At 43.7% G+C, this 21,500-nt stretch overlaps 2 protein-coding genes across 2 annotated transcripts in view; both read left to right on the forward strand.

Moving 5' to 3' along the window:
- NOM1 (nucleolar protein with MIF4G domain 1) overlaps positions 1-21,500 on the forward strand; it is a 368,675-nt gene that overhangs the window by 237,289 nt on the left and 109,886 nt on the right. The window lies entirely within an intron of this gene.
- The window catches only part of UBE3C (ubiquitin protein ligase E3C), a 189,246-nt gene that overhangs the window by 71,450 nt on the left and 96,296 nt on the right, over positions 1-21,500 (forward strand). Inside the window, exons 12-13 of the mRNA XM_032783876.2 lie at positions 9,433-9,590; positions 11,204-11,430. Coding sequence (XP_032639767.1) covers positions 9,433-9,590; positions 11,204-11,430 — 385 coding nt within the window. The remainder of the gene's footprint in view (positions 1-9,432; positions 9,591-11,203; positions 11,431-21,500) is intronic.

Raw genomic sequence — 21,500 nt, forward strand, 5'->3', positions numbered from 1 at the left:
TGTCACCTCCTCCAGAGGACTATAAGGCACACCAGCAATTGTTGGAGGGTTACCTTAAGTCTAGGCATACAGGTGGAGGAAGTAAAAAAACTCTCTCACCATCTGGTTGATATTTTAGCCACTGCAGGTGCTTCCAGAGTGGCCCTGCCTCTCAGAGACACCATTATGGACACAGTTAAGGGACTGTGGTAGATACCTGCATCCCTTGCCCCAACTTGAAAGACAGCCGAGCACAATACCCACCCAATGTTATGAGTTTCTTTACTTGCATCCACTCCTGGGGTGCCTGGTGATATCTGCTGCCAAAGAGAGAGAAAGGCAGAGAAATCAGGGTGCAACTCCAAAATCAGAAGACTGAAAATAGTTAGACCTGATTGGAAGGAAAGTTCATTCTATTGGAGTGTTGCAACTCAAGATTGCAAACCGCCGTGGACTTTTGGGCAGGTATGACTTTAATGTATGGTACTCCATACTGAAATTTAAAGACATTCTGCTCCCAAAGAGGCTAGACAGGAGTTCTTCTCACTAGTAGATGAGGGAAGATAGGTGGCGAGGACCACGGTGCAACTGGATGCAGCTGACTTGGCCGCCAGGTCCATGGTTTTTGCAGGAGCCATGGGTAGGAGCTCCTGGTTGCAGTTCTCTGGTCTCCCGCAGGAGGTCCAATGGAGTGTGTGGAAAGAGTATAGGTTATAATTGTAGACTACCACCTCCTCCTACCTCTGCTTCAGTGCCTGCTCCACTTAAACATCTAGTGCATTATAAGCAGGCATTTTGATGAGACCCTCAAGGATACTGGACCCCATTTTTCCTTTGTTTGCAAACTGCCTTTCCCATTTCCGCAGTGCTTGGTCCTGTACCACCACAGACTATTGGGTGTTGAGTGCTGTAGAAGTGGGATACACCCTCCAATTTATTTCTACCCCTCCTTTCCACCCTCTCTCTCGTCCCTCTTTAGGAACCCCTCTCACAAAGAGCTTATGGTCCAAGAGGTTCTTCAGATGGGAAAAGGTTCTGCAGAACTTAAGAGGGAAGGGTTTCTATAACTAGCTTTAGCATTTATTTTATTGAGCACTAATGCAAGGAAACTACAGGCCTGTATCCTGTAAGACATTGCTTCAGCAGTTAGCATAAGGCTTGAGGCCTATGAACTTTGGCACAGATAAATGGTCACCCCTAAGTTTTGGGGAACTGGCAGTAGAGTACTTAAGTGGGAGTTTGTCTATAATGACTCCAGACAACCACAGGAACATGAGCTAACCCCAGCTCTTGGGTATTTTAGGAACATATGCAAATGTGTGACCACAAGTCTATCCTTTGCTCAGTGCAGAAGATAGAGTTTATAGGGGCTGTGTTGGACTCTACTCTGGGAGTGCTTCTCCCAGAGTCAAGGTTCTATTATATTCAATCTCTTGTGACAAACCTCAAGATTCATCCAGTGACCCCAACCTGAAACTATAAGAGACTCCTCGGGCACGTGGCCGAATGCACATATGTAGTACAACATGCAAGGCTGTACCTCAGACCTCCTTCAGATGTGACTGGCCTCAGTGTACTTGCCAGGCCGTCTGCATCTAGACACTGTACTCACAGTACCTTAGCAGGTTCTAATTTTGCTGAATTGGTGGTTGAATCCTCTGTGTTTGTGCAGGCATTCCCTTCCTCTGCCCTCAACTGTCAATGACTCTAGTCTCAGGTGCGTTGACTCTAGGGTGGGGAGCTCACCTGAGACCCCTCCGAACTCAGGGTATTTGGTCCTTGATGAAGCTCACTCTTCATATCAGTGTCAGAGAGCTTAGGGGGATTTGTCTTGCCTGTCAGGCTTTGCCTACCTCATATGGGGGGATAACCTGTTTGTCTTTATGGACAACATGTTTAATAGGCTGGAAGGAGCTTGGTCATCCCTCCGGTGTCAGGAAGCAATTCACCTATGGGAATGTAGCAGAGCCCATTCAATCAACCTCAAGGCCTCTTACCTTCCAGCAGTGCAGAACAAGCTAGCAAATCACCTGAGCAGGTCTTGCTCTAATCACCCCCGGTGGTCTCTTTGCCCGGATATTGCCAGATGCATTTTTCAGCAGTGGGGGACTCCCCAAATAGACTTATTTGCAAACAAGTACAACAGAAAATGTCACCAGTACAAGGCCACTGTCTGGGTTCTATCACTGACGTCTTCCTGCTACCCTGTACAGGAGAGCTTTATTATGCTTTTACCACAATCCCACCACTACACAGAGTGCTACTAAAGGTCAAGTGAGACCACTCCTGCTTTGTATTAATAGCCCCAACATGACATGCCAACACTGGTTCTCTACTCTACTGGACTTCTCAGTGGCAACTCCAACGCTGTTGCACCTAGATTTGATCTTTCAGGACCATGATGGGCTGGTCCACCTGAACCTGTGAACCTTTCGTTTAATGGCCTGGAAGTTCCATGGTTAAATCCCAAAGGGTAGGCTTGTTTTTGGAGCAAGTTCACCAGATCTTACTAGGTAGCAGACAGCTGTCCACCAGGACCACTTACCTGTCAAAATGGAAGCGGTTCCCTATCTGGACTTGTCAAACTGGAGTCTCACCGATGCATTCATCCATCCAATAAATACTCTGTTTGCTGCACCTAAACAGCAAGGCTTAGTGATTTCCTGTCATGGTTCACCTGGCAGCAATATCAGCTTTCCGCCCTCACATTCATAACTGTTCTGTTTTTTATAATAAATGACAATTAAATACCTTGAAGGTCTGAAAGATTGTACCATCAACTAAGGGAGCCCATTTCCCCTTGGAACTTGAATTTAGTTTTGTTTAAACTTATGGGACAACCATTTTGAGCCTCTAGCAACATGCTCCTTATTATACCTTTCTTGGAAGGTGGTCTTCCTAATTGCTTTCATCTCTGCTAAAAGGGTCTCCAAACTGCATGCCCTCACATCCGAACCATCATACACAGACTTCTTTCAAGATAGGATGTACTTATGCCCTCATCTGAGGTTTCTCTCTAAGGTAATTTCAGATGTTCATATCAGTCAATCAGTTTACTTACCTGTATTTTACCCCAAACCACACGCACACAGGGACAAGCAATGGCTACACACATTGGATGTTAGAGGAGCAGTGGCATTCTACATAGACAGGACCAAACTATTTCAGCAGTCCACCTAACTGTTCATGGTCATAGCATACAGAATTAAAGGTTTTCCAATTTATTATCCAAGATAATTTCAACTTGGATAACTTCTCGTATCCCACGCGTGTTATGATCTGGCAGGCAACTCGCCTCCAGAAAAGCTGACTGCCTACTCTACAAGATCACAAGCATCCTCAATGGCGTTCCTAAGGCAGATCCCTATCCTGGACCTTTGGAAAACAGCAGCCTAGTCAACAGTGCACACTTTTGCCGTCTTTTATGCCATCTCTCAGTATTTGGTTGAGCTGTACCGCTGTGTGTCTGTGTAGGGCTTTGTCTACACTTACAGTTTTGCAGCGCTGGCAGTTACAGCTGTGGTCGTACAGCTGTGTACGGCCAGCGCTGCAGTGTGTCCACACTTGCACCAGTTGCAGCACTGTTGTGAGTGGTGCATTGTGGGCAGCTATCCCACGGAGCACCTCGTCCCATTTTGTCGCTGTGGGTTGTGGAAAGGGGACAGAAGGGTGCGGGTCATTCCGCTTCCTGTTCCAACGACCCGTGCTGCCAGGGAATCGGACCCCACGCCTAAGAGGGCCCCGCACCTTAGGCACCTTTTTAATTTTTTTTTGTTTAACTTACCCCGTCCCCATGCTTGCCGGTCTGGTCCATGGTTTCGTCCTCTTTGAGTTGGAAAGCGCCGCTGCGGAGCGCGGCATGGCCGCTCTCCCAGCTAGAGCTCCCCGGCCGGGGGCTTGCGGTGCTCCGGCCGGAGGCTCAGCCATGAGAGTTGGGGCGCGGGGGCTTTGTTCGCGCTCGGCCAGGAAGAGCGGAGTCGTGGAGCGTGCCGTGCTCGGACCGGGACCAGCCGAGGAGCGGATAGTCGCGGAGCTTTGCCGGCTCCGCAACCGGAGTGCAGCAAAGGCCGGCGGCTCCGGCCAGAGCCGCGGCAGCCCGCTCTCCGTCTGGAGCTCCGGCCAGAGTGCGGCAAGCCCGCTTCTCCGTCTTGGAGCTCGGGCCGGAGCCGGCAAGCCCCGCGACGCCCACGGCTGGAGCTCTGGGCCTTTAAATAGCCCGCCTGAGCCCTGGGCAGAGGGGGTATTTAAAAGTCCTGGGGCTCCAGCTGCCTCTGCCACCCGGTCCTTCAAATAGCGCGGACCCGCCTCCCTCTTGCATTCCCAGCGCTCCGCGGCTATTTAAAAGGTCCCCGGAGTAGAAGGGGGGTGGGCTACTTAAGGCTGGGGTTCCAAGTGCCTCTGCTGCACCCCATGACCTGCCCACACCAGTCGGCCCCCCTGCTGCAGCCAGCTCTGCACTCCGTGCCACAGCCACCTGCCAAACACCCTGTCCTGTCTCCACCAGCCCCTGCCACACACCCTGAGCCCTGCCCAAAGCAGCGCCCCCCACACACTGTGCCCGCACCAGCTTGACACCTCTGCCAGCCCGCACCCCTGCCCTGTTTCCAGTCAACGCTGCTGCACCCACTGCCTGAAGCCAGCCCCCCCACACCCCTTGTCTCCAACCAGCCCACATCCCTTGCCCTGCCTGCAGCCAGACCCTACCTCCAGTCAGCCCTGCCCTGCCTTCAGCCAGCCCCATGTCCACTGCTGCCCGCAGTTTCCAGGGCATTAACCCTGCAGGAGCAGCTGGAACCACACATGTGCACCCAGGAAGTGGCGGGGACTCACACATGTGAAACAGCAGTCATTAAAACCAATCAACAGCATATATGATGCATGTATATAATTTTATTATTCATATAGTTATGGAAAGTAAAATAATACATGAAAGAAATGAGAGGCTTTTTTCCACTTTTTTTTAAGTCATCCCTGCCGATCTGTGCTTCTCTTGGTAGTCAATCCTTTCTTGGCAGCCTTCTCCTTTATCTTGGCAGCCTGTTCCTTTTCATGGTTCCTTATCCTCCAGTCTTGCAACTTTTTATTTTTGTGGATACAGATTCATAACTGCTTCACCATCTCTCTTAGTCTTCCTTGGTTTTTTTAAGCTTTGCAATCTTTCAGAAGTCTGCACTGATGGAGCAGTATTCAAGGTCACTTTAAAAAAAAAACAGAGATAAACTGTTAATACAGAGCCTGCATTGTTTTAAGAGTTTTTGTAGCATCATTTACACATCTGAGCATAGCACAGAGAGGCCGCAGCTGCAGATAGAGATGGCGAGTTTCCCCACCGCGCTCACAGTGGAAGGGGGGCTGCACGTGGCTCACCTAGGAAGGGTGGGGGTGGGGTTGCTTCACTGTGGAAGCCATGGGTTTCTGTGACTTGTGGAAAGGAAAGAGCAGCTACAGAGAAATACACTGAACCCTACACCACATCTGCCACAGCAGGCTCTCAGAGCCATCTTGCACACGCAGCTCACCTGGGAAGGGGTGAGGGTTGCTTCACTGTGGAAGCCATGGGTTTCTGTGACTTGTGGAAAGCAAAGAGAGCAGCTCACGGGATAACACTGAACCCTACACCCACATCTGCCACAGTAGCTACTCTCAGAGCCATCTTGCACACGCAGCTCACCTGGGAAGGTGGGGGTTGCTTCACTCTGGAGCCATGGGTTTCTGTGGCTTGTGGAAAGCAAAGAGCAGCTACAGGGAAATCAATGGGGCTATTCCACATCTAGGCATTGCTTGCAGGAGCCATAGCCCCCCTGCTCCCAAAACATTTGCATCCTTATAATAAAAGCTTCTTACCAGGAACAGGCTCCTCTGCTGGTTCCTCACTACCAAGTCCCAGCAGCTGCGACTGGCTAGCTTCTTCCTGGCTGGAAAATAGCTCCTGCCTGCATGACTCCTGGGAGTCTCCAAACACCTCAGTAGCCTCCCTCTCGGGTTCCTCTACAACCTCCCTCCCCCTCCTCTCCAGGCTCTGAGCCCAGGGCAGTGGAGTGCGAAGCGATGACCAGAGAGGCTGAAAAGGAATGCTGGGATAAGTCCTAATACCCTGGAGGCCAATAAAAATGCTGGTGAGTGTCCACACCTGATGACCGGCGCTGCATCACCAGCGCTGGTCTCGCTACACCGGAAGCAGACCCAGGTGTACAGCCAGCGCTGCAAACAGGGAGTTGCAGCGCTGGCTGAGCTTTTAAGTGTAGACACCTGCTAAGTTGCAGCGCTGTAACCTCCTCGCCAGCGCTGCAACTTGCAAGTGTAGCCAAGCCCTAGGTGTGTACCTGAAGTCCGATCCAAGAGTGGAATGTACATGTGCAAAACTTGAAGAAAAAAATGGACTAACCTTTCATAACTGTTGTTCTTCGAGATGTGTTGCACATTCCATTCCACGATCCGCCATCCTGCCCTTCTGCATCATAGTTTCCAGAAAGAAGGAATTGACGGGACTCAGAGATTATGTCTACAGTGGAAACTTGAAAGCGCTGCTGCGGGAATGGTCCCGTGGCAGCACTTTGAAGTGTGAGTGTGGTCGTGCGCAAGCGCTGGGAGAGAGCTCTCCTAGCACTCCTGGTAATCCACCTCTGAGTCAGTTTAATCCACCCCCCTGAGCCAGCAAGTTAGAGCGCTATAAAATGTAAGTGTAGACAAGCCCAAAGTCATCTGGACCCCATATACTGATGCCAGCAGCGTGCAGCAGCAAAGGGTGTTTGATCCTCCCCATTGGGTACTACTGAGGGAAAAAATTTCTGGAAAAAGTTCTGAATTTCACATAAAGGAAATTAAAGAAAGCAAAGAGAATAAGGCTTATGAACAGTTGTGAGGAAGTGTTTTACTCTACCTCTCCCCCTCTGTCCAAAAATACGGTTCTTCTTATCCTTCTGTCTCACTCTCCAAATCATTTCTTAAAGATCAGTTGGGCTTTTGTTCCCAGAATGACTGTCTTATGTTTGTGTGTACATTGAGAATTTCTAGTCCCACATCTCAGTTCATCTGTGAAGCAAAATGTTAGTCAAATATATTGTAGTTAATTTAGGGGCCAGAGCCTTGGGGATCTGTCAGTATGGAAGGGCAGAAGGGAGAAGAAAATGATGACAGAGAGAAGGAAAATGAGAACAGTGTGAAAGGCAGGAACCAGATGTGTTATAACTTAATATTTTTTTTTTGTGCCTTTCAGCAATTTGACTTGCTTGGTTTCTTTATTTCATTGAATTTAATATTTGAATAGCTTGTTACATTTCTTCATGATAAATTTTAAATTGCTTCCTGTTTTAGAAGTAAAGTGATAATCATATCCTGGGCTAATAAAATTTGACCTTTGACCTCTGAGGTCAATTTGCTAGAAACACATTTGTCTTTGGGCTCTGAGGTTCTTCAGCCTAAGGTGCAGTGATTGTTTTGTAAGCAAGGAGCACCCTCAAGTTATTTAAATAACATGTATAGATACCAAATGGCACTTTTTCTTAGACCTCAGTATGCATCCATGTGTATTTGATAATTACACAGTGATAGTCCTTGTTGCAACTTTTTTGCTTAAAAATTAAATATGAAAATATATTTTCTAAGTATGTAATTGCTTTGTTTGTTTGTATCAGTTTCCAACTGCAGTGTAGTACTTATATTCAAAATATTTAATTATTCTCTGCTACCCGTCCTTTCTCCAATGTCATCCTGCATGCTGATGTATCTTCTATGCCTATTCTTAAGATGCATTTAATTACCATAAAACATAAGGGGACTCTTCATATGGGGTGATAGTAGTTGGAGGTGGAAAAAGACCTTTTAGGCTATCAGATTTATCTTATGGATGAAGGATGGTCTTGTGGCTAAGGTCCAAGACTGAGGTGTAAAAGATCTGAGTTCTGTTCTCAGCTCTGACAGACTTTTTGTGTGGTAACGTGCAAGTCACTTAATCTCTTTTTGCCTCTGTTCTCCAGTTCTAAACCAGAAATAAGACACGATTCTAAAATAGAGATAACACAGGGGTGTGGAAATTGTATATGTTAAGCACTCAGATACAAAGCAGTGAAACCCTATAAATAATCATTCCATCTTGCTTAAGCAGGATATAGTTCCCAACAGAGGGCATATAAGATGTTAAACTAAGGCCTTGGCTACACTGGAGAGTTCAGTGCTGGTAGTGGTTTTACAGTGCTGCAGCTTGCTCCCCGTCCACACTGGCAAGACACATACAGCGCTGTATCTCCCTGGTTACAGCGCTGGTTGTACTCCACATGGACGAGAGGAATAAAGAGAACAGCGCTGGTGCTGCAGTCCTGAGTGCCAGTGTAAACAGTGATTAATCTTACTACACTGTAACTGACCTCTGGAATTTTCCCATAATGCTTTTAACTGAAGAGCTCTCTTTGTTTTGTTATGATGCCTCTCTTTGTTTTGTTGTGAACTCGGGGCTCCCAGAGCTGCTTATCTAAAAGACAAACACAGCAATTGTTTGCTCGAGCAGAGGCAGACAGGGAATGTCCACAGCTAGTGTTTGCTTGAGGAGAGAAACAGCGCAGCTGGGGCAGGGGGAGAGAGTCCGTTGGAGCAGCTGCTTATCTGGTCTGAAGGCTATTTGCATTTGAGAGTGAATGAGAGAGGGGTGGGGAAAGTGGTCGGAATTTGCAAGGCAGGGTGCTTGACACAGTGTTGGCTCCAAAAATCCACACTCTCTCTCTCCCCCACGCTCCTTGTCACACTCCACCCCACCCTCCTCTTTTGAAAAGCACGTTGCAGCCACTTGAATGCTGAGATAGTTGCCTATAATGCACCACTCCGAACACCGCTGCAAATGTGGCCACACTGCAGCGCTGGTAGCTGTCAGTGTGGCCACACTTCAGCGCTTTCCCTACACAGCTGTACGAAGACAGCTTTAACTCCCAGCACTGTACAGCTGCAAGTGTATCCAAACCCTCAGGGTGTGAAAAATCCACACCTCTGAATGATGCAGTTAGACCAACCTAACACCTGCTGTAGACAGCACTATGTCAACAGTAGTACTTCTCCCGTCGATGTAACTATTACCTCTTGCTGAGGTGGATTAAAGATACCAACAGGAGAAGCTCTCCCGTTGGCATAGTAGTGTCTTCACTGAAGCACTGCAGTGGCTGTGACGCTGCAATGTTTTAAATGTAGACCTGCCCTTAGCTGTGACACTGAGTACCTCTCCCATAGCTGAAGAAAAGCTCTCTATAAGCTCAAAAGCTTGTTTCTGTCACCAACAGAATTTGGTCCAATAAAATATATTACTTCACCATCCTTGTCTTTTGAACCATGTTAGGACCAACATGACTAGAACACTGCAAATTTTATAGAACTAGTCAATAATATTTTGACTTTGTTGATGAAGCTTAAAGCATTTTTTAAAAGGAAACATTTAATTGATCTTTGTATTTTGATTTTTTATATTTTAAGGTCTATGGTCCCACTGCTTCAGGTAATATCAAGGGGATCGCCAATGTCTTTAGAAGATTCCAGTCGGATCATTCCACTCTTCTACCTTTTTAGTTCTTTATTTAGTCATTCACTTATTTCTATACATGATAATGAATTCTTTGGTGACCCTATAGAAGGTAAGAGCTTCAGGCATTCTCTAGAATCTAATCTCTTACTCTCTTGTAATTACTGTTGATTTCAGTAGGAGTTTTGTGTGAGTTACTCCTGGGGGAATTCTGCGCTACTACACAAGTGCATACTTTTAATTTTTTGAGCAGAAAAAAGCTTCTGCTAAAATGTTGCTGCAGTTCCGCCTTTTGCCTACCAGATGGCATGGTTGTGCAAGAACAGCAGCAGCTCCCATCAGAAAATAACTCCTGCAGTTATGCCTTTTTCCCACCAGAGAGCTCTGTGGCTATAGAACACAGCAGCAACTCCCAGCCAGCTAGAGAAGAGAAAGAGCCTGCCTTTTTCGCAGTGCCTGACTGGCCAGGTAATGGGCTATGAAGAGACAGACAGTGTGGGACTGCTGTGGGGGCGGTCAGATGGAGACTCATAAGGGCTACTGGGGAAGGACAGACTGGGGCAGGAGCTGAATGGGAGTGCTGGCACAGGGCCACAGTGGGGAGAGAAGTTCAGGGCTACATGGTGATGGGGGATGGGTGCAGAGCTACATATAGGGACAGAGGGTGGCTGGGTGGGGGCACAAAGGCACAGGGGGAAAAGGTATAGACACAGGACTGGCTGGGTGGGGGCATAGACACGCATGGGGAAGGGGGAGAGGGTACAGATCCACATAGGATATGGGGCTACAGGGCCACATTAGGATAGGGGGAGTGGGTGTCTGGGTGGGGGTGGAGGGACACGTGGACAGGGAGTTCAAGGACACATGGGGGTGCAGGAACACATGGGGACAGGGGCAGATGTGCCTGACCTGAATGGGAGAGGCTAGGGGTCAGCCAGCATCTGCATGGGGGAGGTTCCCTAACAATCCCTCCCCACCCCCAAAAAAAGCCTGTTCCATACTTTTCTCACCCATACCCAACAACCCTCCAAGTTCACACCCAGACTTCTTTTCAGCAACTTACTTCTCTCTCCCTCAGCTTCTCCGTTACCCCTGAGTCTCCCAAGCCTTTGCACTGCTTTTGAGGGGTGCAGGAAATATAGTTTTGTTGTTTGTGAATTATTACTCAGAGTTCTGTACTAATATGCCTAGTAAGGAATCTATTTGTCAAAAAATATTTCCTGAAACTTTTTTGTTGTCTGTATTGTTACAGACATACTTGCTGACAGGTATTTTGAAATAAAATGACCAAAAATCATTGAAACCGGTATGATTATATTGTGTTATTTTGAAGAATAAAATATGCAGAATTTTGCAGCATTTGAAAATACTGTGTGCAGAATTTTTAATTTTTTGGTTCAGACTTCCTCCAGGAGTAAAGTAAGGACCACGAAGATTGGGTCTGCAGGCTGTTAGTTGAACAATAAGTATGTAGTACAAAAATTAAGTGCGCATGTTAATATCCATTTCATTGTAATTTTAAGCCAGTAGTATTGTAATAATAATTCAGTAATTTTTGCCAACTTCTTATGTTTTGTAGCTTTTGTTCTCTTTGTGCGTCTCCTTTCTCTGTTGTGTGACTGTTGTTTTTGCGCTACAGAGTAAAAGAATAATTATATAAATATAGAAAAAATTGATTAGAAATGTTATTTTAGAAATGTAACCTTATTGTTTATGTAACTGTAGGTCAAAGACAATCATCAATGATGCCTTTTACACTAGAAGAGCTGGTGATATTATCACACTGCCTTCGAGATGCATGTTTAGGAATCATCAAGTTGGCTTACCCAGAAACAAAGCCAGAAGTTCGTGAGGAATATATTGCAGCATTTAGAAGTGTTGGAGTTACAACAAATACAGAAATGCAGCGATGTATACAAACAGAACAGAAACGATGGATTCAACTGTTTAAGGTACAGGATGTCGTTTTTCAGTTACAGATTAAACAAGACTTTTAGACCTTCTTATGTTGACATTTACTATAACAGTATTTGGCTGCAGTTTGTTTCACAATTATATTTCTATCTCAGAGGTTATCTTTAGGAAACATGGAATTTGGAAATAACACTTGCTTTAATGTGAATTCTGCATTTAAGAGTATACAGAATAACAATGTTATTTTGTCAAGTATCAGAGGGGTAGCTGTGTTAATCTGGATCTGTAAAAGCAGCAAAGAGTCCTGTGGCACCTTACAGACTAACAGACTTATTGGAGCATGAGCTTTTGTGGGTGAATGCCCACTTCGTCGGATGCATTTGGTGACTGTAAATTAAATAATTACGGCTTTTTTTTTGACATGAGTTTGTTTCATATTTTAATTTACTTATGCAGGAGTTGGTATAGAATGAGTATTAACTGAAGCCCAGTTCAGCAAGACATGATCAATTTTAAGCATGTGAGAAGTTCCATTAACATCAGTGGATCTGCTCACATGCTTAATGTTAAGAGGGAACAATAAGAACATAAGAATGGCATACTGGGTCAGACCAAAGGTCCATCCAGCCCAGTATCTTGTCTACCAAGAGTGGCCAATGCCAGGTGCCCCAGAGGGAGTGAACCTAACAGGTAATGATCAAGTGATCGCTCTCCTGCCATCTATCTCCACTCTGTTTGCACACATACAAAATGGGAAATGACTGCTAGGATCCTAAGAGTACTGTGAAAAGGGATCTAGGGGTCATAGTGGATCCTAAGCTAAATATGAGTCGTCAATGTAACACTGAAAAAAATCACACATTATTCTGGGATGTATTAACAGGAGTGTTGTAAGCAAGACACAAAAAGTAATTTTTCTTCTCTGCACTGCTTAGGCGTCAACTAGAGTTTGCACACATACAAAATGGAAAATACTGCATGAGGGAAGGTGGAAAAAATTGGATTTGTTTAGAGTGGAGAAGAGAAGACAGAGGGGACATAACCATTTTCAAGTACAGAAAAGGTTGTTACAAGGAAGAGGGAGAAAAATTGTTCTCCATAGTCACTGTGGATAGGACAAGAAGCGATGGTCTTAAATTGCAGCAAGGGCAGTTTAGGTTAGACATTAGGAAAAATATCGTGACTTTCAGGGTGGTTGAGCACTGGAATAAATTGCCTAGGGAGGTTATGGAATTTCCATCATTGGAGATTTATAAGAGTACATTAGACATATACCTTTCAGGGAATGGTCTAGATAATAATAAGTCCAGCTATGAATTCAGGGGACTGGACTAGAAGAGCTCTCGAGGTCCCTTCCAGTCCTATGATTCTATGAGTAAGTGCCTTGCTGACCTGCAGACTCGTGAGATTGATATTCACTGCTGTTACACCAATTTCACAACTGCATCGAGACCAGTGGTGGAAAAGTGCTATAATGCAGTGGTGAATCAGGCCAGTGAAGTAGACTTAGAGTACATCTGTACTGCAATAAAAAACCCGTAGCCCTGAATCTCAGAGCCCAGGTCAATTGACTTGGGTTTGTGGGGCTCATGCTACGTGACTAAAAATCACGGTGTGGATGTTCACTCTTGGATTGGACCCTCCCATCCTGAGCCTGAATGTCTACACTAGTTTTTAGCTGCAGAGCCCCAATTCCCACAAGCCAAAGTCGGTAGATCCGGGCCATCTGCGGATGTGCCGCAGGTGTTTTATTGCACGATAAACATACCCTAAACGTATGCATCTGACAAAGTGGATATTCACCGACGAAAGCTTATGCTCCAATACATCTGTTAGTCTATAAGGTGCCACAGGACTCCTTGTTGCTTTTTGCAATTCCAGACTAACACGGCTACCCCTCTGATACCTAAATGAATGTTGTTTTTAAATAACTACCAATACGTTCCTACCCAGTTTTACTCATGGAAACCGAAGGTATAAATTAAGGAAAGCTGAGAATGTTGACAGGAAAAAAACGAAGAATATAACTGTTGAGAGGAAAAAAAAAAAGAGTACTTGACTTGCCATGAAATTTCTGCAGCAAACACATCTAGTCAGCGAAAATTGCTCATTAAAGGAGTGGGAGCAGAAGAAATGCATTTTCCAAATTGAATGCTAGATTTACAGTCCGTTTAATACTGGTGACCTCTCGCACACTAATGTTCAGTTCGAGTCATCAGCTGTCCCTTCAGGTCTTTTATCACTGCTTTTGTCAAGCTATCTATTTAATTGAAAGAAGTTAATTGAATGAAAATGATCAACTAAGCTTGTATTAATATTGCTAATGGAACTTTCTTCTTGGCCATGTTTGGAGAAAGATGTCATGCTAGACTTTAGGAAAGGCCCATTAATGCTTGCACTTAACCTGATGGGCTAATTAAGGAATGCTTATTCATTCTACAAGTCTATGATAGCCTCTATCCAGCCCATTCTGCCTGATTTTACAACACATTTCACTTATGAGCATGAGCATTATGAGCATTAGTAGCAGTGAGAGTAACTGATAATGTTTTGATTGCATTGAATACAGTCCTAATGCATCACTGAATTTATAATTTGTGCAGATTGATCTAATATATGTTTGCACAATTTAATTTAATTACTTGTCTTTAAATTAGCAAATAAACTTTCAATTTAAAGGTCACAAATTGAGATGCAGTATTTTTATTTTACTGGGAACGACGGCATGTTGGACATTTTTATGTATGTTGTTTATATCATGTCTTCCTCTGTTTGTGCCTTTTAGTTTATCCTATTTTATCATTCTCCTTCACTTGAAGATAAGATAAAATTGGCTTAACATTTTGTTTTCTTTCAAGCAGCTATTGAATTCGTGTCTTCTGATACAAGAAGATAGTTGCGTATATAGTACACAAGAATTACTCTTTTCTAGACCGCTACTAGACTCCAGAAAAATTATTTGAACTTTATTTACTTTTCAGTTTACGTATACTATTCTCAGCAGTTTGTATTTTGTCTGTTAAGCAAATTATAAATGTAAATCTTATATCTTGGTCTCTAGTTCTGATCAGAAATGTGGTTAATAACAAAACAGCATTTGTTTACTTTTCAAACACACGACTAATTTATTGATAAAAATTTAACAGTCAAGGCTGAAATTCACCTTGTTTTGGCAAGATTTCAATGTATGGCACTAGGTCTTTTCCAAAGGAGACCATCCAGACTTGACACTAGCTTTGCAGTAATGAAAAGTGAGCAGTATGTTTCCCAACCAAAAAAAGGTAAAATACTTTGCTGAAGATAGAAATTGGAATAGCTTATCAAATAATAGACAGTTGCGCTAGATGAGTGTAAATACGTCTTAAAATACTCAAGGAACTGACTGAGGAGATATCTGAGCCATTACTAATTATCTTCAGAAAGTAGTGGAAGACAGGAGTGATTCCAGAGCATTGGAAAAGGGCAAATAGAGTACTAGTCTATAAAAAGGAGAATAAGGGCAACCCTGGGAATTAGACCAGTCAGCTTAACTTCAGTACACAGAAAGATAATGGAGCAAATAATTAAGCAATCAGTTTGCAAACACGTAGAAGATAAGGTGATAAGTAACAGCATGTATTTGTCAAGAATAAATCCTGTCAAACCAACCTAATAGCTTTCTTTGAGAAGGTAACAAGCCATATGGATGGAGGCAAGCAGTAGAGGTGGTGTATCTTGACTTTAGTAAGGCTTTTGATACTGTCTTGCAGGACCTTCTAATAAAAAAAAAAAAACTACAAAATACAACCTAGATGGAGCTATTATCCTGTGGGAGCATAACTGGTTGGAAAACTGTTCCCAGAGAGTAATCATCAATGGTTCACAGTCAAGCTGGAAGGGCATATCAAGGGGGGGGGTCCAGTTCTGTTCAATATCTTATCGATTATTTAGATAATGACACAGAGTACACTAATAAAGTTTGCAGATAATACCAAAATGAGAGGGGCTACAAGTGCTTTGGAGAATAGGTTAAAAATTCAAAATGAGACCATTTCTCCAGTTTGTCCAGATCAAGTAAATAGGATGAAATTCAATAAGGACAAGTGCAAAAGGAACAATCATTTGCACACATATAAATGGGAAATGAGTGGCAAGGAGTACTGCAGAAAGGGATCTGGGGGTCAAGGTGGATCACAAGCTAAATAATGAGTCAACAGTGTAACACTGTTGCCAAAAAGCAAACATCATTCTGGGATGTATTAGGAGTGTTGTAAGCAACACATGAGAAATAATTCTTCCACTTTACTCTGCGCTGCTTATGCCTCAATTCTGGAGTATTGTGTCCAGTCTGGGTACCAAATTTCAGGAAAGATGTAGATGAATTGGAGAGAGTCCAGAGAGGAACGATGATGATTAAAGGTCTAGAAAACATGACCTATGAGGGAAGATTGAAAAAATTGCGTTTATTTAGTCTGGAGAAGAGATGACTGAGAGGGGACATAAGTTTTCAAGCAAGGGCAATTTTGGTTAAGTATTAGGAAAACTGTCAGGGTAGATCAGCACTGGAATAAATTACCTAGGTGGGTTTTTAGGTATCCATCATTGGAGATTTTTAAGAGCAGGTTTAGACAAACACCTGTCAAGTGGAATGGTCGAGATCAGTGGTTTCACCAAGCATACGCGCATCCCGTGTGTATGAAGAGGTCTTCAAGGGGGTACATCAACTCAATCTAGATATTCCCTAGTTTAACAGCAGGCTACATATAAAAAGCACTAGCAAAGTCAGAATGAACTAAAATTCTTTACAATGCCTATCTATGTACTATACACTGAAATGTAAGTATTATATATATATATAATATGCCCTCTCACCCCTATGGTGGTATGTGTCTGCCGTCAACCTCGGGTTCCTCTACCCAGAGGCCTGGGAGTTTGAGGGTTCTGCTGCTCAGTATCTTTTGCTGTCCTAGCACTGGCACTTTCTGGAGCAGAGAGCTCTGATTTGTTCCTGGATTGTTGAGCCATCTCACCCAGCATAAGAGTCGACAGACCCCAAGTGCTCCTACCAACCACTGGGGACCACTTTGGCCGTTCATCTTTCCAGCAATCCTCTCTAGTCCTCTTTCTAGGGGCCTTGGTTTTATACTTTCTAGCTTCTCATAGGTCCTCTTCCTGATGTTAGCATGTCTTAACTTGCTACTTTGCCTATATCTAGTGCGACCACCGCTGTTCTCTTGGTCACTTTCTATTACCACGTGTTCTGGTTTTGATTGGCTTAGTTACCTGTTCCTTCCGTCTGATTCTGGAAGTCCCACAGAATCTTAGCCTCGGCTATTTCCACAACCTTCGGTGTGGAATCGTCCCATCTGGTCTTGGGAGGGTCTAGCCCATACGCTGTCAGGATGTTCTGTACACGAAATGCAGCACTGGTGGGGCGGTTCAGTGGTATGCGGTTCCTGCCTGCATCTTACAATCCTGTCCACTGTGTTGTGGTTTGGACTGTCTGCTTTTAGAGGTCCATCTCTGGCACAGTCTGCACTCTCTGAGTCCTCCTCTGTGTGGTAGAGCCCTGCTTCTAATGGATCTGGTGGCCAGTTGGCTGTTCCTGTGCTTGCTATGATGCAGTGCCTCTCAGTTGCTCTTCTCTTTAGTCCAGCCCTTTCCAGCCACTGGTTTGGATTTCCGAATGTCAGCCACCTCAGCTATCTGTCGATGGTACATTCCCATGCAGTGGTTCTTGTCTTGCCATGGCACTTCTTCTGCTTGGTCTTCCTCCCAGTCTGCTGCTGCTCAGGCATTCTCTCAGCGTCATCTTGGTGGCAGTTTACGATGTACTCTGGATGTTCCGGGCGTTTCATCCAGGCACATGGTGCTTTGATGTCTATCCAAGCCCTCCGCCCTGTTCCTTCTTTCCGGCTGGTTAACAATCTCTGGGTGTTGGACTTGGGGTGGAACCTCCATGCATTGTTGAGGAGCTTTCCGGGTCTTCACATCGCAAGCTCTCTTGTCCTCCTTGGCCAGCTCACATTTATACGGGCAGGGTATCTTGTATGACCGGCAGGCGTATCTCTTGGATTGTTGCTCTCTCATGGTTATCTTGTTGCTTTCTTCCACTTGTTATGCTTGGCTCTTCAGGACCTGTCATTATTTCTCTTTTTTTTGGTGATAACTTGGATGTTGTATCTTCCTTCGCCTCCTCATCGTGGTGTTGCGCATGTGACTCTGTGGTGACATCCAATTGGTACTTTGTAGCTTGTGTCTATATGTGTCTTGCTATGGTGGCCCGTCTGATAGGTTCCACCCCATTCACTCTTGACTTACCTTCCCTCTCTTCACTATCCATCCTGCCACTACTTTCTCCAGTCCGTAATGACATTCCCCTGATATCCTCACTGTATGATCCACGTCAGGTTGGTTATTAGCTGAGTCGATGTCTCGTTCATTCTTAGCATACAGCTGATGTCATCCATGTAGAGGAGGTGGCTGATTTGGTATTCCACATCCTGAAACCTGTCCCGTATCCTAGTTCCTTTGATTTTCTGGTCTGAGGGAGGTTTTTAAGCCTATTGCAACCTTGCACTTAGGGACAGTGCATCACCTTGGTATATGCCGCGCACTTTGATGGCCACTTGTGCAAGTCTGCCTTTGAGTTGACTTCCTCGTGTTGTCTTCCATAGTCTTCCATTGATTCTTGAGGAAGTCCTTAGTTTCTGTTGACTTTGTTGTTAGCACAGTCATTACAGTTATCTCACACGTGATGCGTCAATTGAGTCGTTAGGCTGTTGCGCTGTAGGTTCAATCCTAGGCTGTGCTCAGATTTTGGTCTGTCTAGACCTGAGCCCTATCGAGCGACTGGCGTGTTTTGAGCCTCTGGTGTTTGTTCTCCAATTGCCCTTCTGAGCTTGTGCTCATTGTTACTGGTCCCATATGCGTCCTGTTAGCTTGTCGGTATCTGTGTATTGCCTGATTAGGTACTTTTCATTGTGTGTGGGGAGGGATGTTTATTGCGCCAGTAGTTTGGATCGGTTTTTGTTCCCCTTGATATATTCCGAATGATTTGATTTTATTTAAGGTATGGCGAGAGAAATGAGAGAGAGAGGCAATTTTTCGGGAGTTAATGAGGGCGTGTGGTGGACACTTTTGTGTTATATTGTGTATGATTTTATATAAGCAATAGTTTTTAAGTAAGGTTTGTAAAACTTGGTGGTACGCATAAGACCAAATCAAAGTCCTGGATACATAAGAGAAGCCGTACTGGGGTCAGAAAATGGTCCATCTAGGCCGTAGTATCGCTGTCTACCGAGAGTGGCCAATGTCAGGTATGCCTAGAGGGACGTGACCTAACATGTGTAACCGGTCAATAGTGATCTCTCTCTCTACCATCCATCCCACCTCTTGACAAACAGGGCTTAGGGACATCATTTCCTTTACCCATCCTGGGGCGTTAATAGCCTTTAACATGTTATTAACCTTTCATGAATTTATGCTGGTCTCTTTTAACGCTGTTATAGTCCTAGCCTTCATAACCTCTCAGGCAAGGAGCTCCACAAGCTGACCTGTGCGCTGTAGTGAAGAAGAACTTCCTTTTATTTGTGTTAAACCTGCTCCCATTAATGTCATTTGTGGCCCCTAGTATCTTTGTATTTATAGGGAATAGAGTAAATAGAGCTGTGTCCTTTTCTACTTCTCCCGATCATTCATTGATTTTATGGCACCTCTCATCTATATCCCCTTCTTAGTTGTGTCTCTTTTCTCAAGTTCTGTGAATAATCGTTCCTAGTCCTTTTTTTATATCTCTTCCTCATTATGGACCCGTTCCAAACCCCTGAATCCCTTTAGTTGCCCTTCTTGGAGACCTTGTCATGTGCTAGTGATATCTTCTTGAGATGGAGGAGGACCGAACATTCTGTACGCAGTATTCAAGATGTGTGGTCGTTTTTACCTCTTTCGATTTATATTTATAAGGGCCAAATAAATATATTGTCCGTCTTATCTTCTATCCCTTTTAAATGCGATTCCTATATCCTGTTAGCTTTTTTGTTGACCGCCTCTGCACACTGCGTGGACGTCTTCAGAGAACTATCCACGATGACGCCAAGATCTTTTTTCTGATTTGTTGTAACTAAATTAGCCCCCATCATATTGTATGTGTATAGTTGGGGTTATTTTTTCCAGTGTGCATTACTTTACATTTATCTACATTAAATTTCATTTGCCATTTTTTTGCCCAATCACTTACTTTTGAGAGAGGGTACGTTCACTTAGTTTTCTGAAAGGGTATGTAGTCTGGAAAGGTTGAGAGCCACTGGTCTAGATAATACTTAGTCCCACCTTCAGTGGAGGGGACTGGACTAGAAGACGTCTCAAGGTCCCTTTCAGTCCTATAATTCTATGATTCTGTGATTATTGAGAAAATATTTATTTGCTTTTCCTTTCATTTTTCTGAACCATATAAAAATGGGAAAAGATTACTGGTTCCTAATGCCCTGGCTGCACAGCTAAGAAAATAAGATATAGTCTTCTCTATGAGCTATGCTCTGGATTTCTCTTACTTGTTTTGAATGTGTTCCACGTTCCCCGTCCATTAATGGAAAGCACATGTATGCAATATTTAATACTGATATACACTTAAATCCTAATCCTGCAAATGCAGGTATGCTTAACGATAAGCGTCTGAGTAGTTTCAATTTAAATAAATGGGATTACTCACAGTAAAGCATGAACGTAACTGGGGCATGAGAAGTGACAGGATCTGAGACATGGAACCATCTAACCTCTTTCCTTTTCAGTAGAATACCTCTCTCTTCTTATGATATGAATATTGAAATAGAAATATCTGTCAAAATATGATTTGATGCATTTAGAATTCTAAGCCTTTCGTCTGGAATCAATAACAGGAATTTTTCAAACACTTAAGTAGTTGATTATATTTTACTAAATTCTGAGTTGACCATTCTAAAACAGTAGAATAAAAAACTACGTTTCCTGAAGTTTAACTTGCACTGATGCTTGCATCTGGTACATTATTAGAAGGAAACTCCCATTTTTATGTAGTTTTTTAAAAATATAAACAAATTTAAAGGACACATTTTTGTTCATTGTGCTTTTCATTTTTAAGAATCCAATACATTTTGTTGAGGTAACTCCAGTCCCAGCTAATTTAATGCAGTCTTCTTTAAACTGTTTTAAATTTTTTTTATTAACATATCCTTTTACTTCACATGGAAGATCTCTTTCTAGATTTTGTAACTAGGGGGTGGGGGTGGGGGGCAGCTAATGGAATCTCAGAACTTTAATGACTGGTCTAGGCTGCATTGAATTTTACAAGGGGAAGGTGATGAAAGAATTCTTGTGTAATCAAACAGTTCTCCTGATAGCATTTTCTTTCAGTCTTATTCCAACCTGCGGGACCTTCCTTTACAAACTGGATATTAAAAGGTCCTTTGTTTAGTATCTAGAGACAAAGCTCTTGGGAAGGTCCATTAAGTTCATTGTTGCTTTTGACACCTGCCCATTAAGACTGTGTTTAAGCAAGAAATACCTTGAAAGCACTGTCTGTGCATTTCTTCTACTCATTTTTCAAGTGCTATAATTTTAAGTGGCAAAGGGGATTCATATTTGTGGTAGCTTTGGTAACTTGCTTTAGGCTAGTTCTCCTGTAAAAATATAATGCATCCTTCCATTTGTTTTACGTATATTTGGGTAGGGTTCCTAAGTCATTTCAAATATTTGTGCCTAGATTTGGGAACAGGAGGGGTGTGATCAGAGGTGATATTTGTGGGTGCAATAGGGTATTGTAAAGGTACTGTTGGATTTGATATTTCTGAATGGTTATTTTCTAGTTTTGGGGAGCTGCTGATGTGTCCGTTGTATTTTTTTTAAATTGTCAAAGGTGCCTAGTGCCCAGGATAAGTGTTTTTCCCCAGCTTCCTCATTTTGTTATATAAATATATAAAAATGTCAGATTTTTGTGTTTACCTGTACACTCATTCTCTTGGTCTATCTGATATTGAAATGGCCTCACTTCTTTTATTTTAAATTGCTTAATTTTTGTCAATTATGTATGAATATATAAAATAATATTTTGGTGAGAAGATTGGAGTTATACAATTTCAAGACTAAATATGAT

The sequence above is a fragment of the Chelonoidis abingdonii genome, chromosome 2 (assembly GCF_003597395.2).
Source record: "Chelonoidis abingdonii isolate Lonesome George chromosome 2, CheloAbing_2.0, whole genome shotgun sequence".
NCBI classification, from domain to species: domain Eukaryota; kingdom Metazoa; phylum Chordata; order Testudines; family Testudinidae; genus Chelonoidis; species Chelonoidis abingdonii.